A 15,893-nucleotide genomic window follows, 5' to 3' on the forward strand; every position below is an offset into this window, starting at 1 on the left:
AGCACATTTAGTGGAATTTACATGGATTTTCCCAGGGTTTTTGAAAAGATGCCACACGACAGACAAAAGTAAAAGCTCTTGGAATCCAAGGAAAGGGGCTAAGCTGGATTGAGGATTGGCTCAGGGCTGGTTATGGTCAGTGTGTATTTTTGTGCTGGGAAAGCAGTTCCTGGTGGAATTCCACAGGACTCAGGACTCGTCCCTTGCTCTTTATGGTAAATGACCTGGACTGGACTGTCGAGGGTATGATTGAGAAATCTGCAGGAATCTCAAAAATTGGCGGTGTGGTTAGTAATGAAGGAAATTGTAGACAGCAGGAAAATAGCAATGCAACAGTCAGGTGGGTGGAACAGTGACAAATGGGGTTGGGAAGGACAATCTGGAATTAATGGATTTGGGAAAACTAACAAGTCAAAAGTATAGACAATAAATGGTGGAATATTGAGAAGTTTCGAGGAACTGAGGGAGTGTATACAGACCCCTGAAGGGAGCTGGAGAAGGTGCTCAGGTTAGTATATAGGATCCTGATTAGCCGAGGCAGAGAATGTAACAGCAGCACGTTACACTGGGACTGTGTGAAAGAGCAGTTAGATCACAGCTGGAGAATTGTCTGCACTTCTGTTAACTGGATGACAGGAAAGATGTAATTGCTGTTTCGGGGGTACAGAGGAGATTCACAAGGATGTTTCCGGGATTGGAGAATTTGAGTTCTGAGGAAAGTTTGGATAGGACAGGAGTTTTATTCTTTGGTTATAGAGAAGCCTGAGAGGAGGCCGGATTGAAATATTTCAGATTATGAGGGGCCCAGATAGAGTGGATAAGATATTCTCCTGGGTTGAGAGACGCAGAACCAAGGGGCAAAAATTTAGTATAAAAGTTCAGAGGTTTAAAGGGGATGGGGGGAATTCAGGAACCCACTGCCTGAAAGAATGATAGAAGCAGCAACCTCATAGCAGTTCAAAAATATTAGAATGTACAGTTAGCCCCCTGTGAGCAACAGTGACCCGAGAGCTGGGAAATGGGATTGGGCTGGACACTTATATCTCACTCAGACTGAACATGGCGCAAATGTCAGTGATTCCCCCGGTGATCAAAACTCATTTAGGCCGCCTGGTTTTGTGAGATTCTGTTGCCAGGGGCTCATTGCGGTGGGGGGGAGCGGGGAAGTGTTTGGGAGAGAAGGGAATGGGGAGAAATTCACACCCAGAAAAATGTGACAAGGAACTCGTGTAGACAGATCAAACTTGGCAAAGGTCAAACTTCATCTGTGCACCAATCCTGGGGCAGGAGTCTGCAGCTCAGCTGGAGAGTGTGACAACTCCTGGCTTTCTGTTCTCATCAGCCTGTCCCTCTGATGTTGCTGAGGGACCAGGTCAATGTGGGGGGGGGGGAGGGGGGTGTGTGTGTGTGTGTGTGTGGGTGGGGGGTGGTGGGGGGGGTGGGGAGGGTGGGCAGCTGAGGAATCAGAGGCTGTAAACTCTACTGTCGGTGTCTCCAGAGAGGCCATGCCTGGTTCTGGTTCAACACCTGAGGCCCAAGATCATGGAGGGACCCCAGGGACAGGCGCCTGATAGCGAGAGTGGAGTTCACAGGGAGGAGGTGAAGGGGCAGCAGCAAGGGCAGGTGGGTGGCTCTCAGTGGGCCTCTCTCTCCCGAGGTCAAGTCTCTCGATCGGGCTAAATGAACCTCGCACCCCCCCCCCCCGCCCCTGGTTAATAGCAGCAGGATGAGTCACACATTCACGGGACACGAAGGCCTTCGATAGGCCTCCCTGTCTGGGCCTGAGTCGGGGTGGAGGTGGGATGGCAGTGCCCTCCCCATTCACCCCCCACCCACCGAATTAAATACCCTCATCATCACAACACCCACAATGTGGGTGGGTGTTAAATTCCAGCCCTGGTGAATGACTGGATTTGGGGAGGCGGGGGGACTGGGAGAGACGGGGGGGGTTTGGTGGAGATCAAAAAGGGACTGAAAGAGGCAGAGAAAGGATAAAATCCTCCATCACTGAGTGTGTCCAGACACACTGTGCAGCAGCTAACGCAGCCGACCGAGAGAGAAATATCCTCCGAGAATGAAAAATAAACCGATTGGCTCATAAATGAGGAGTTGAAGATAAAAGAGAATCATCCACACACCCACACACACCAACCCCCCCAGACACACACACCCCTCCACACACCCTGCCCCCCACCGCCCCCCCCCCCCCCCCAGACAAACGCACACACATATCCCTCCCCACACCCCACTGCCCCCAGACAGACAGACAGACACACACACTCCCCTCACACCACCGCCCCCAGACACACACATACACCCCTTCCCACACACCATCCCCCCCCGAAACACACCCTCCCCTCACACCATTCCCCCCCCGAAACACACACACACCCTCCCCTCACACCACCACCCCCGAAACACACACACACACACACACACAGACCCCTCCCCACACCCCACCCCCCTCAGACACACACACACACACACCCCCTCCCCACACCACTGCCCCCAGACACACACACACACCCTCCCCTCATACCAACCCCCTGAAATACACACACACACACACACACACAGACCCCTCCCCACACACCACCTCCCTCAGACACACACACACCCCCTTCCTGCTACACCAGCCCCCCGAGACACACACACACACACCCCACCCCCCTCCTGCTACACCAGCCCCCCGAGACACACACACACACACACACACACACACACCCCCTTCCTGCTACACCAGCCCCCCGACACACACACACACACACACACACACACACACAGTGTTCAATTCTGGTTGCCACATTACCAGAAGGATGTGGAGGTTTTGGAGAGGGTACAGAAAAGATTTACCAGGATGTTGCCTGGTATGGAGGGCATTAGCTATGAGGAGAGGATGGAGAAGCTTGGTTTGTTCACACTGGAATGACGGAGATTGAGGGACAACCTGATAAGCCAGACTTGGAATACTGTGTGCAATTCTGGTCACCCTATTATCGAAAGGATATTATTAAACTAGAAAGAGTGCAGAAAAGATTTACTAGGATGCTACCGGGACTTGATGGATTGAGTTATAAGGAGAGGCTGAATAGACTGGGACTTTTCTCTTTGGAGCGTAGGAGGCTGAGGGGTGATATTTTAGAGATCTATAAAATAATGAGGGGCAAAGATCAGCTAGATAGTCAATATCTTTTCCCCAAAGATAGGGGAGTCTAAAACTAGAGGGCGTAGGTTTAAGGCGAGAGGGGAGAGATACAAAGGTGTCCAGAGGGGCAATTGTTTCACACAGAGGGTGGTGAGTGTCTAGAACAAGCTGCTAGAGGTAGTTGTAGAGTTTGGTACAATTTTATCTTTTAAAAACCATTTAGATAGTTTCATGGGTAAGATGGGTATAGAGGGATATGGGCCAAATGTGGGCAATTGGGATTAGCTTAGGGGTTTTAAAAAAAAAGGGTGGAATGGACAAGTTGGGCCAAAGGGCCTGTTTCCATGCTGTAAACCTCTATGACTCTAAGTCTACAAGATTATGAGGAGCATGGACAGAGTGAATAACCAGAAACTTTTCCCGGGTGCAAGAGTTAATTACTAAGGGACACGGGTTTAAGGCGCGAGGGGCAAAGTTTAATGTAGATGTGTGAGACACGTTTTTTACACAGAGGGTGGTGGGTGCCTGGAACTCGTTGCTGGGGGAGGGAGTGGAAGTGGATACAATAGTGAGTTTTAAGGGGTGTCTTGACAAATACATGAATAGGATGGGAATAGAGGGATATGGTCCCCGGAAGGGAGGGTGGTTTTAGTTCAGTTGGGCAGCATGGTCAATGCAGGCTTGGAGGGGCCGAAGGGCCTGTTCCTGTGTTGGAATTTTCTTTGTTCTTTGTATCACCCACCCACGCACACCCACAAAAATACACACAGACGACACACATTGCTCAAGTTAGACAAGCATCGAAATACAAGTGAAATGAAACATATCTTTGCACTGATCAGCCCAAAGCAAGGCAGCACACTCCAAAAATTAAAACAGCACATGAGTTTTATTGAAGAAGTTAGTTTCCACAGACCTCGTTTAGACTTGCGGGATCTGCGGGTGACAGAGCGTGTGCTCTCTTTATCACGCTCACAGCTCACTGCAGGAAAGGGATGCGTAAAATAAAAAACAGAGAAGAGAAAACGTGAAGCAACCAGAAGCTTTGTGAGGACACCCTGACTGGGTGCAGAACAATGTGATAATAAACTGTTAGAATCAACGAGGAAAGCAGCAGAGGTTCAGAGCTGGGTGTTACTGACTAGACTGGGAAGAGGTAACCATGACTGCACCTTACCAAGGCTCAGGATTACAGTGACCCTGGGGTCTGGGTACTGATTCTGGGCTGGTGAAAGCTGGTATCTGAGATTGCTGTCACAGTGTGTAGTTAGGCTGACTGAATTGTTGAAACTCCAAAGAGCTAACTGGAATCACCACATTTAAATAGAAAGTTACTAAATAAACTAATTATGCAGCAGGCTAATTTTGTTAATCTTATTATTCAGCCCATTCTCCTGTCTCCTCTCGCTGCTCTGGGAAATCTATCCCTTTGGAGCCAGGCTCTGGAGTTTGCCATCTTAACAGAACTGCCCTTTGACAAGCTGCTGTTCTCTGCTGGTGTTTGTACCCTGGTGTTTTATTGGGGTCCTGCATCATTTGCTGTGTGTTTCATTAAGATGCATTAAATTCAAAGCTGAATGAGGTAAGCCGTTCTTAATGCAGTAACAATCAGAGACAGGAAATCTCCTCCAGTGCATATGTACAGTCGCTGTTTAAAGCAAATCGGGTGCAGAGCTTCTAAAGACTGCAAATGAAGGCATACCAAGCACAATCAGATGAAGCATCTCTTAATGCTACAAGGACTAATACCAATTTTCTCCACTGGGGTGTTGAGAGGCAGGTAACCCTGCTTCATCAGCTGATCCATCATTTCTTCATCATCCGTCTGGATTTCAGAGATCATATTGCAAGGAATCAGACCCACTCTCCCATTTGCCTCCCCGTGATAGAATCCATCCGCATCCTTCGTCCCGTGGACCTGAAAAATATTTGTTTTCAAACAAAGCCACAGATTATTGCCATCCAGCCCTCCAACCACACACAAGATGCCTGGCTGAAGGAAGATGGGAGAGTAGAATCATACCGTGCAGAAAGAGGCCATTCGACCCATCGATGGTCTGCCACCCTAGTGGCATCTGGAGGTAACACAGGGTGATGGCTTCAGTAGCAGTGGGGTCGGGGGTGAGAGACATTGGAAATGGAGGGCATGCTCAGCTGTGTCTATGTTACAGAGAGAATGGGGGGGCCGGGCGGGGGGGAGATCACACTCACATAGAATGTCATTGGTGTCATTTCAGGGCTGAGAGATGAAGGATCTGATTGGTGTGGAGGTTCAAACATGGAAGATAGATCTGGATTTTGGTGATGACAACATGTTGAAAATCTGGGTTATTGATAAAGGTTATAAATCAAACCCCCTCCCAAAAAAAACTAATATAACAAATTCACATAAAACATTTTTTAAAGGTTTCTAATTTTTAAAAAGTTTTTATTTTTGCTGAAACACTAGGGGGGAGCACTTTCTGCACATGCTCAGTTCCAGTGACAGTATCAGCTGCATGCATTAGATCAAATAAGTTGGCTTGACAGAGACTAACAATAAAGTTTAAGTTACTTGTTCTTAAATCTGTTCAGTCAAATGCAAGCTCTTGTATTTAGTCTATGCATTGTATTAACTGTTCCCTATGTGAGGTTATCCACTTTGGTAGCAATGATAGGAAGAATGGGTGTAAATTGAGAGGTGGATACTCAGTGAGACCTTGGAGTCCTTGTGCATCAGTTGCTGAAAGTAAGCGCGTAGGTACAGCAGACAGTAAAGAAGGCGAATGGTATGTTGGCCTTCATAGCGAGAGGATTTGAGTTTAGGGATAGGGATGTTTTGCTGCAATTGTACAGGGTGTTGGTGAGACCACACCTGGAGTATTGTGTGCAGTTTTGGTCTCCTTATCTGAGGAAGGATGTCCTTGCTATAAAGGGAGTACAGAGAAGATTTACAAGGCTGATTCCTGGAATGGCAGTCTGTCATATGAGGGGAGACTAAGTCAGTTAGGATTATATTCACTGGCACTTATAGAACATAGAACACTACAGCACAAACAGGCCCTTCGGCCCACAAGTTGCGCCAATCACATCTATACCTAAAAGAGTGAGAGGGGATCTCATAGAAACTTATAAAATTCCAACAGGGTTAGACAGGGTAGATTCAGAAAGAATGTTCCCAATTGTGGGGAGTCCAGAATTAGGAGTCATAGGATAAGGGGTAAGCCTTCTAGAACTGAAGAGAGGAGAAATTTCTTCACCCAGAGTGTGGTGAATATTTGGAATTCACTCCCACAGAAAGCAGTTGGGGCTAAAACGCTGTGTGATTTCAAGAAGAAATTAGGTATAACTCTTGGGCTAAAGGGATCAAGGGACATGGGGGGAAAGGGGGAGAGGGTCAGGATATTGAATTTGATGATCAGCCATGATCAAGATAAATAGCAGAGCAGGCTTGAAGGGCCGAATGGCCTCCTCCTACTTCTTGTTTCTGTGAAACTTGTATCTGATGGTTCAGTAAGTGATGAAGATATATGATCAGGAAATTAAAATTCCCAACATCCAATGAACTTGGTGGAGAATTGATTGTAATATTTAGTTTATGTATAGTTCTGGAAGAAAAAAATCAATAAAAGAAGGTAATTTGAAAACTTTTAAGAAAAAACCTTACCCAATGTAAGACTTGAACCACTTATCCAATTAGTTACCGACTGAACTAACCAACTGCATAAGTGATTCTTCCATAAAGACAGATCCTAAATGGAAATAGTCCATTTTACACTTACATTACCCATGTGATGTAATTTGTGGGAAGTAGATGGAGACCAAAACAAACTCACCGGTGCCCACATACTCTGAACTCCTGCTGCTATCAGTAGTTTCAGTGTGAACCACGAGTCTGTCCATAATTTCCCTGATAGTCCCCAGTCAATGGCAACAGTTAGTGATTATAGAATTGTCAACCAGATTCACTATACAAAGCATCATGCAGAACCACACATGGATCACTAGTTTAAAAAATTATAAGAACATTAGAAATAGGAGCAGGAGTGACCATTCGGCCCATCGAGCCTGCTCCGCCATTCAACATTCTCAAGGCTGATCTTGGGTTCCAACTCCACTTTCTCGCCCACTCCCCATATCCCTTGATTCCTGAGAGACCAAAACTCACTGAGTTTATGTTTCCAATCTCGGCATTCACAACACAGCTGTAATGGAGTTATCGAACCAAGAATGAAGAAAGATCATTGGTCAGAAATGTTAACTCTGTTTCTCTCTCCACAGATTGGCTGAGCAATCTCAGCATTTCCTGATTTTATTTCAGATTTCCAGCACCTGCAGTATTTTGTTTTACCTTGATTATTTGTCCCTCCTTAAACGGAAGTTCTTCCTCTGCGGCATCAGGATTGGGTGACATCGATAAAGGATCGTAGTCGAAAAGAGCCACAAACACTCTGGGCGGGAGGTCCTCACTGCCCACATCAGCTTCTGATTCTGGAGACAGACGTCCGCGGCCACAGTATCTGCCTGAAACATCCAGACAGGTCACTCAGTCACCCGCTCACCGAGCAGAAACATAGACCCACTCAGAAAGGCATCTCCTCTTGTTCAAACCTGGCAGCTGTTGTACTTGAGAACACATCTGTATGAGCTGCTGCTCTCTCTGTTACAGGACATCCCCCAGCAATTCACTAATAATCAGTATAGAACCCACTGCAATGTGAGAAACGGGGCAGCCAATTTGTGCACAGCAAGATCCCACAAACATCAAGGTGATAACAACAAATAACACCTGTTTTAATGATGTTGGCTGTGGGATAAATACTGACGACAGGAAACCGGACACCAATATCCTGCTCACCTTCAACACACCCACCCAGAGGGACAGGAGGGGTCTCAGTTTGAACTCTCAAATGAAAGATGGCACTTAACACTCCCTATCCTCTGACAGTGCAGCGCTCCCTCAGCACTGACCCTCTGACAGTGCGGCACTCCCTCAGCACTGACCCTCTGACAGTGCAGCGCTCCCTCAGCACTGACCCTCTGACAGTGCGGCACTCCCTCAGCACTGACCCTCTGACAGTGCGGCACTCCCTCAGCACTGACCCTCTGACAGTGCGGCACTCCCTCAGCACTGACCCTCTGACAGTGCGGCACTCCCTCAGCACTGACCCTCTGACAGTGCGGCACTCCCTCAGCACTGACCCTCTGACAGTGCGGCACTCCCTCAGCACTGACCCTCTGACAGTGCGGCACTCCCTCAGCACTGACCTTCTGACAGTGCGGCACTCCCTCAGCACTGACCCTCTGACAGTGCGGCACTCCCTCAGCACTGAGCCACTCCTTTGACAGTTGTTTTACTTTGGCTTCACCCAGGGGGTTTTCACTCTGAATTGAGGGTCTTTCTGACAGAGTTGGGGGTTACGCGTCTCACTGGGAAAATTATCATCTGTGTGTGTGTTTTTTTGAATATTCTCATCCTGTTTGGAACGGAGCAGCAGGAAAATGCAGCTGGAAACCTCTTCCATCTCACACAATCCTGAACACTGTTAGTGTGAAAAGAGGAATTGGGATGATTGCTGAGATGTGGTACGGACTGTCCCAGAGTCTAATTTAAATGCCACTGTCTCATTCTGCTTCACGAGTGTTTAACTGGTCTGTCTCTGTAATTAATCTGGACATCCTGTGATCTGACTGATCTCACTGCCTTTTATGGGAATTTGTGAAACACAAGTTGACTGTCACACTTCCTGCGTACCGACTTGTTCTGATGAAAAATCATCCCAAAACATTCACTGGAATTTTACCGCCCTGCTCAGCACGGGAATCGGAGCGAGCGAGGGGTGGGCAATGGAAAGGTCCATTGATCTCGGGCCGGACTTTCCAATCTCCAGCCAAGTGAGGCCGTAAATTCCTGCCCGTTATCTCTGTTCCTCTCTGTCAGACCTGATAAGTATTTCATAAGAACTAGGAACAGGAGGAGGCCATTCATCCCCTCGAGCCTGCTCCACCACTCAATCCCATCATGGCTGATCTCACCTTGGCCTCAACCCCACTTTCCTGCCCGTTCATAACCCTTTGTCACCATTGCTAATTAAAAATCTCCTCAAATTTACTCAATGTCCTGGCATCCACCGCACTCTGAGGGAGAGAATTCCACAGATTCATTACCCTTGGTCGTCCCTGTTTTAAACCCACTGCTTCTTACCGTAAAACTATCTCTTGCTCTCGCTTTCCAGTGGTTTTTGTGTTTATTTCAGGTTGCTGGCACCTGCAGCATTTTGCTTTTACAGTTTGAGGGTATTTCATTGGCTCTGAGGGGCTTTGGGACAGGTTGAGGTTGTGGAAGGCGCTATAGAAATGCGTTCAATGTGCTGTGTTGAAGTGTCCAGTCACCCCCACATTGCCGCTGATCAAGGACGCTCCAGGTGACACAGGCACAGGGGGCGGGATTTTCCAGCCTCGCTCGAGTGAGGTCAGAAAATCCCGCCCGAGGCCAACGGAGGTTTCCGGAAAGCTGGGAATCTCATCCACCCCGGTAGGGTTTCGGTGAGAGTGTCCCAGCAATTCAGGGACGCAGGGGCTGCGTAAAACTTTAAAACTTTCACTTTTTAACTGCTTGGTGTCTTTTCAAATTAAAGAGTCCAGGATGTTTTTTAAGAGCCTGCTGTAACGGTGGAGATAAAGTGGGGAGGATTGAGAGATTGTGGGGTGAAAGCTTTCTCTGACAGCCCTCTAACTGGTTACTAACAGTGAGAAAGGACTCTGTTGTGATGGAGAATGAAGGGGAGCTGGTTGCTAATTACCGTAGCGGTTCTCAGACATGGTGCCGTGTTGGCGTGGCCATTTCCTCCGCCCAGCGATGTTACGATAATAAACATCCTCTCTCGATGGAGAAATATTACCTTCACTTCCTGAGCGGGAGCGGCCTCCTTCACTGTTACTGTCTACTGTGATCTCTACACGGGGATAGAACAGGAGATGTTACAAAGATATTAAAACACAGCCTTTCACTGAGTCTTTATTCTCATCCCCAGTAACTCATTCCGCTGTCACTATCCAGTGATATCACCTGGATCACCATCACTGCCTTTAAATTTCTTCAAAGTTTGTATCTTGTTTCATTCTTGAGAAGTTTCAGCCTTTTTCAGTGTAGAGTACAAACTGAGACAGATCAGTAACCCCCAAACAGTGATGTTCAATCACGTACATTTACTGAACTTACCTCCACAGAAAATAACTTTCCAATCAGATGGGAAGGTTCCCCCCGCCACCCTGTACTTATCTAAAGAGGGATAATAACTAATATTTTGCCACAGATCGAGTAAATATCAGATAACTGGCAAAAGAACCAAAGAGAAGTTCCTTTTACACATCCATTCAACAGAACTCACTCCATTCACCCAACCCACATCTTGTAACTTTTTTCTTTAATCTTTCATGGGATGTGGCCGTGGCCAGTATCTGGGTTAGACAGGGTCATTTCAGAAAGTATGTTCCCAATGGTGGGGAGTCCAGAACTGGGGGGGAAGGGGGGGGGGGGGGGGGTCATAATTTGAGGATGAGGGGTAAACCTTTTAGAATTGAGGTGAGGAGAAATTTCTCCACCCAGAGGGTGGTGAATGTGTGGAATTCACTCCCACAGAAAGTAGTTGAGGCCAAAATGTTTGATTTTGAGAAGAAATTCAATATCGCTCTTGGGGCCAAAGGGATATGGGGGAAAAGGGGGGAATCAGGATATTGAATTCAATGATAAGCCATGATCAAAATGAATGGTAGAGAATGCTTGAAGGGCCTACTTCTGCTTTGAGTTTCTATCTGCTGCCCCAGAGGGCAGTTCAGAATCAGCATATTGTTGTGGCTCTGGAATCACGTGTAGGCCAGACCGGGTAAGGATGGCAGATTTCCTTCCCTAAAGGAACCAGATGGGCTTTTACAACAATCGATCACGGCCACCATTAATGAGACCAGTTTTATGTTCTATATTTCAGTAGCTGTGGCAGGATTTGAACCCAGGTCTCCAGGACATCAGCCTGGGACTCTGGATTACTGGTTGACATTACCACTGTGCCACTATCACACTTTGCCTTTGGCTAATCTCAATGGCTGTTTGTAAAAGATTGTTCCAAATGTGTCCGCCCTTTGAGTGAAAAATCTTTCCAAATTTCTCTCTTGAAAGATTTAAATCTAATCTTTTGATTCTGCACCATAGTCCTAAACTCATCAACCAGTGGAAATCATTTCTATCGACCCATTAATAACTGGTAAATGTTGACCATTTCCCCCGTTCATCTTAATTCCAGAGAATCCACCACGATCTGATTTTACCAGCCCGGCCATCTGAGGACAATGGGGAATGCCGTTCTGGGAGCCTCGCCTGTTTCGGGGCAGCCGTGCCAGTAATATCAGGACTCACGTTCTTGTATTTCTCCTCTGAATTTAACCCTTAGGGTCAAGGATCATTGTGGAAAATCTACACTGCAAACACTGGAAGGTAATGTATCCTCCTGCAGAGCTGCTGACAGTGACAGGGTTTTGCCTAGCTGATCATAACTGATACCCCCTTGTGTTCTAACCCTCCAGATAAAAAGACTAACGCTGCACTCAATTCTTTGATGTTTATCACTTCCTGTTCTGGATATTTATGAATTATGTACCTGGATCCCACAAACCTCTTTCGACCTCCACTGTCTTTTTACTAGATTAAACTCCATTTGCTAGTTTCTCGATTTGCCTAATCTATCAATACCTCTCTGTAATCTTATTCTTCCATCGACACTGCTTAAAATGTCACTTTTGTGTCACCAACAAATTTGGAAATGTGGATTTCTATCCCATCAACTAAGTCCTGAGTTAACAGTCAGCTGTTGTGATCTGGAAGGTGCTGCCTGAAAGGGCGGTGGATGCAGATTTAGTCGGAACTTTTAAAAAGGAAATCAGAAGTGGAAAAATTGCAGGGATATGGGGACAAAGCAGGAAAATGGGACTAATTGGATAGATCTTCCAAAGAGCCGGCAAAGGCACGATGGGCTGAATGGTCTCCTCAGGTGGCATCTGATTCATTGCAGAGAAGAGTCTTCCCTCCCACTTCCTGATATCACTATTTAGGGGTTTAACTCACCAATCGATGGCACGGTCATGGGCCTCCCTCTCTGCACAGTGCTACCGTGCGATGCCCTTCGGCCCACATGATCCATTCTGTCTGACATTCGCCCGGCTCCCGATGGATTCCCTAAAATCTGGAGAGAGAAATCCAGACAGCAGGAGGTGAATTGTGACATCAGGAACTTGTTAGATTATCATTTTATTGCAAAGAAACTAAAGGAAACAGACACACACGGGTCTACTGGGGTAAATTCTAATCTACAGAAAAGCAACTGGTCAAATGAACAGTGGCAGCAATGGGTACAAACAGACCCAGTGAAAATTCAGGCTCATTGCAAGCAGATGAAAAGATTCACAATGATGTTTTCGAGCACTGAGTGCTGATCAAGCCAAACAGAGCAGAAATAAATCATGAAATGGACTGAGAAATGAAAATAAATAAGCAGAGATAAGAAAAATAGGAATAATTAATAAGACTGATTGGCAGGCAGATGGCAGAGAGGGGGATGTTTATTCCACACACCAGTAATCTTTCCTTGTCCCTGTGGACACATATTGTAATTGCATTTGGCACACTAGAGTTACTTGTTTTTAATTTAGTTGTCCAGGCAACCTGCTTCTCTTCTGTGGAGAGAAAGTCCCTTCCATTAGTGTTCTCTGTCACATTCTTCACAGCTCTGTATTTTGGTGTGTCCCTACTTGCAAGATCTGAGACTGATATGGACCTCCTGTCTGAAGCCTCCACATTGAAGAAGTCGTCTTCAACGCTAACTTGCCTTTGTAAAGGTCTTTTGCGTCCCCTTGTCTGCAGGGGGGTGCCTCTGCCTGGGCCGCCAGCAGCTCCCGAAACATTGTCCCGTCCTGTTGTTGAAAGTCTCAGGTTGACACAGCTCTGTCTGTAACTCAAAGATGGAGCAATCTCTTCCCCACTGGCCTCTCTACTTAGTCTGCTAACCCTATCTTCCCACAAGTAATCATCCAGATTGGAGGCAGCCTTTGGAGATGAGCTCTGTTCCTGAGATTGTCTCTTTGATGTTAAGGGCAGTGTTTGCTGATTGTTGTCTTGTGTGTAGGCTTTGCACGTTCTATCACTCTGCAATCTTCTCTCCATTTTCGATTGCTCCTCTACCTTCCGTCTACCAGTCGAGTTTGGGTTGCCTTTGACTGTTCTGGGTGGCAGTCTTCCTGCAGTTTCTCCACCTTCCTCGGCTAGCTCGGGAATACTGAAAAGCTTTTTACAATGAAGTTTCTGTGATGAAATCTCAAGACTCTCCTTCTGAGCTTCTCCAACACTTTTACTCTGATGGGAGATCTATAAGCAGTTTGTTAAACAAGACAATAGACAGCGTGGTCAAACAGTCAAATGGGGAAAAGAAAATAAAGACAGTATTAGTTTTTCGAGCCAGTGAGAAACGGGAAGCATGCAGTCCATCCCATGTGGGTGATGACATGCTCTGAATGGGACATCTTTAACTATACGATCGTGATACAGAGGTTACTTGTAGTATTAAACAGAGAGTTTAAAGCTTCGTACAAACACAAGGGGCTTTGCTGTTCCATCACTTACTCAATCAGACAGGCAAACCAATATAATATTAGCGCAAACAAAACTGCAACAAATAAAACTGAGGAGCTCCTCTGAACAGGTCTGAACCAACAATGAAAACAAAAGTATCTGCCCAGTGACCCCATCGCTCCACAAGCTTGTCTGTAACATTAGTAACATTCACATCATCGTTAGGGGAGATAATGGTAAAATGGTCATATCACCAGGATCCAGAGGCCCAGGTTAATGTGCTGGTGACATGGAAGCCCAATGAAGTTTGAATTCAATGAATAAATCTGGAACGTAAAGCTGGTCTCAGTAACGGTGACCATGAAACTATCACGGATTGCTGTAAAAAACCCACCTGGTTCACCAATGTCCTTTAGTCCAGTCTGGCCTACATGTGACTCAGATCCACAGCAATGTGGTTGACTCTGAAATAGAGCCACTTAGTTGAAGGGCAGTTAGGGATGGGCAACAGATAGTGGCCTCGCCCACATACCCATTAAACAGAAAAAAACACGGCCATGGAGAACTGGAACATTCAGAAAGGCCATGAACAAATTTTACATTTCACACACAGGGAACAGCCTTGTTTGATATATTTAGTTACATTGACCGTCCATCCAGAACAAACATTAAAACACAGATGTGCCTACAATTTGGAAACTCTGGGAGCTAAGGACAGATTTAATGCTTTACGTCACCCAATGTCGTACTTTGTACCAAGGGAATGCACACTGGGGATTGGACAAAATTCATTTCTATTGGGAAAAGTCTCCACTGCCCTATTGGAAAATCCACTCCCCTTACAGGTGTAATCTCGGTTCACATTTCACTACAGGACGTTATAGGGGCAATAAGGAATGAGCAGTGAGTGTCAGACTAATTGGATACCACAGGGTCAGTCAGCTGAATAACAATCTTCCAAGTTCTATGGTTAAATGCTGGACAGGCAGTGCAATAAACTGGGGCAGAGAGAGAGAACAAAGGAGAAATTGGTGTTAAGAATCAGGGTTGAATAAAATATTGTTTCTGGCTGGAGTTGGTGATTGGCAGGCTGGCACACAGCCTGGTCACTCCCATACAGCACAGCGTAAACATCCTCGGACACTACTACTGCAACACACTCTTATCCCCATTTCTCTCTGTATCATGAAGTTTATGACTCTCCGCTAACCGATTCTATCACCCAGGAGTAATCAAACTGGAGACACTCAGGACAGAATTTTCCAGTCCCGCCTGCCACAGGAATTGTAGCGGGAGAGGGTGGACCATGCAAAGGTCCAATGACCTTCGGCAGGAGCTTCCGGCCTTGGGGTGAGCGTGGCCCCACCCTCTGAGTGAGCAGCTCTGGAGTTTGAGGCAACACAGAGAGGACCTGGTTTGATTAACATGCCTCTTGCTGAGGTCCCAGATGCCAGTCTGAGGCCAATTCAATTTGCTCCATGTTATATGAAGAAACGACAGAAGGCATTGGTATTCAGCTGTTGCACTGAAGGCTTGATGCTTCAGAATTAGCCAAGCTGTCCCTGTACAGCTACAACATTGGCACTGACCCAACAATGCCCAGCTAAAAGCAGGACAAATCCAAACTGGCACTTGCTCAGAAACAACTTACTCACTGATACTAGTTTGGATTCCGTCAGCGTCACTCAACTACAGACATAGTTACAGCCTTGGTTCAAACATGGACAAAAGAGCTGAATTCCAGAGGTGAGGTGAGAGTGACAGCCCCTGACATCAAGGCAGCATCTGATTAAGTGTGGCATCAAGGAGCTTCAGTGAAACTGGAGTCAATGGGAATCAGGGGGCAATCTCTCTGCTGGTTGGAGTCATACCTGGCACAGAGGAAGATGGATGTGTGGTTGGAAGTCAATCATCTCAGCTCCAGGACATCTCTGCAGGCGTCCCTCAGGGTTAGTGTCCGAGGCCCAACCATCTTCAGCTGCTTCATCAATGACCTTCCCTCCATCGTAAGGTCAGAGGTGGGGATGTTCGCCGATGATTGCACAATGTTCAGTGTCATTCACCACTCCTCAGATACTGAAGCAGTTCATGTCCAAATGTAGAAAGACCCGGACCATATCCAGACTTGGGCTGACAAGTGGCAAGTTGGTA

General features: G+C 46.7%; 1 protein-coding gene across 12 annotated transcripts in view; it reads right to left on the minus strand.

Moving 5' to 3' along the window:
• rimbp2b (RIMS binding protein 2b) overlaps positions 1-15,893 on the minus strand; it is a 269,586-nt gene that overhangs the window by 21,252 nt on the left and 232,441 nt on the right. For 6 of the 12 annotated variants that reach the window (XM_080207973.1, XM_080207968.1, XM_080207965.1 and 3 more), the window contains 5 exons: positions 12,243-12,360; positions 9,928-10,080; positions 7,476-7,648; positions 4,895-5,063; positions 4,062-4,127 (listed from right to left, as the gene is read on the minus strand). In XM_080207973.1, coding sequence (XP_080064099.1) covers positions 4,062-4,127; positions 4,895-5,063; positions 7,476-7,648; positions 9,928-10,080; positions 12,243-12,360 — 679 coding nt within the window. The remainder of the gene's footprint in view (positions 1-4,061; positions 4,128-4,894; positions 5,064-7,475; positions 7,649-9,927; positions 10,081-12,242; positions 12,361-15,893) is intronic. The other 6 variants (XM_080207976.1, XM_080207967.1, XM_080207977.1 and 3 more) reach the window with 3 other exon arrangements.

The sequence above is a fragment of the Carcharhinus amblyrhynchos genome, chromosome 20 (genome assembly GCF_965287045.1).
Source record: "Carcharhinus amblyrhynchos chromosome 20, sCarAmb.v2.hapA, whole genome shotgun sequence".
Lineage (NCBI taxonomy): Eukaryota > Metazoa > Chordata > Chondrichthyes > Carcharhiniformes > Carcharhinidae > Carcharhinus > Carcharhinus amblyrhynchos.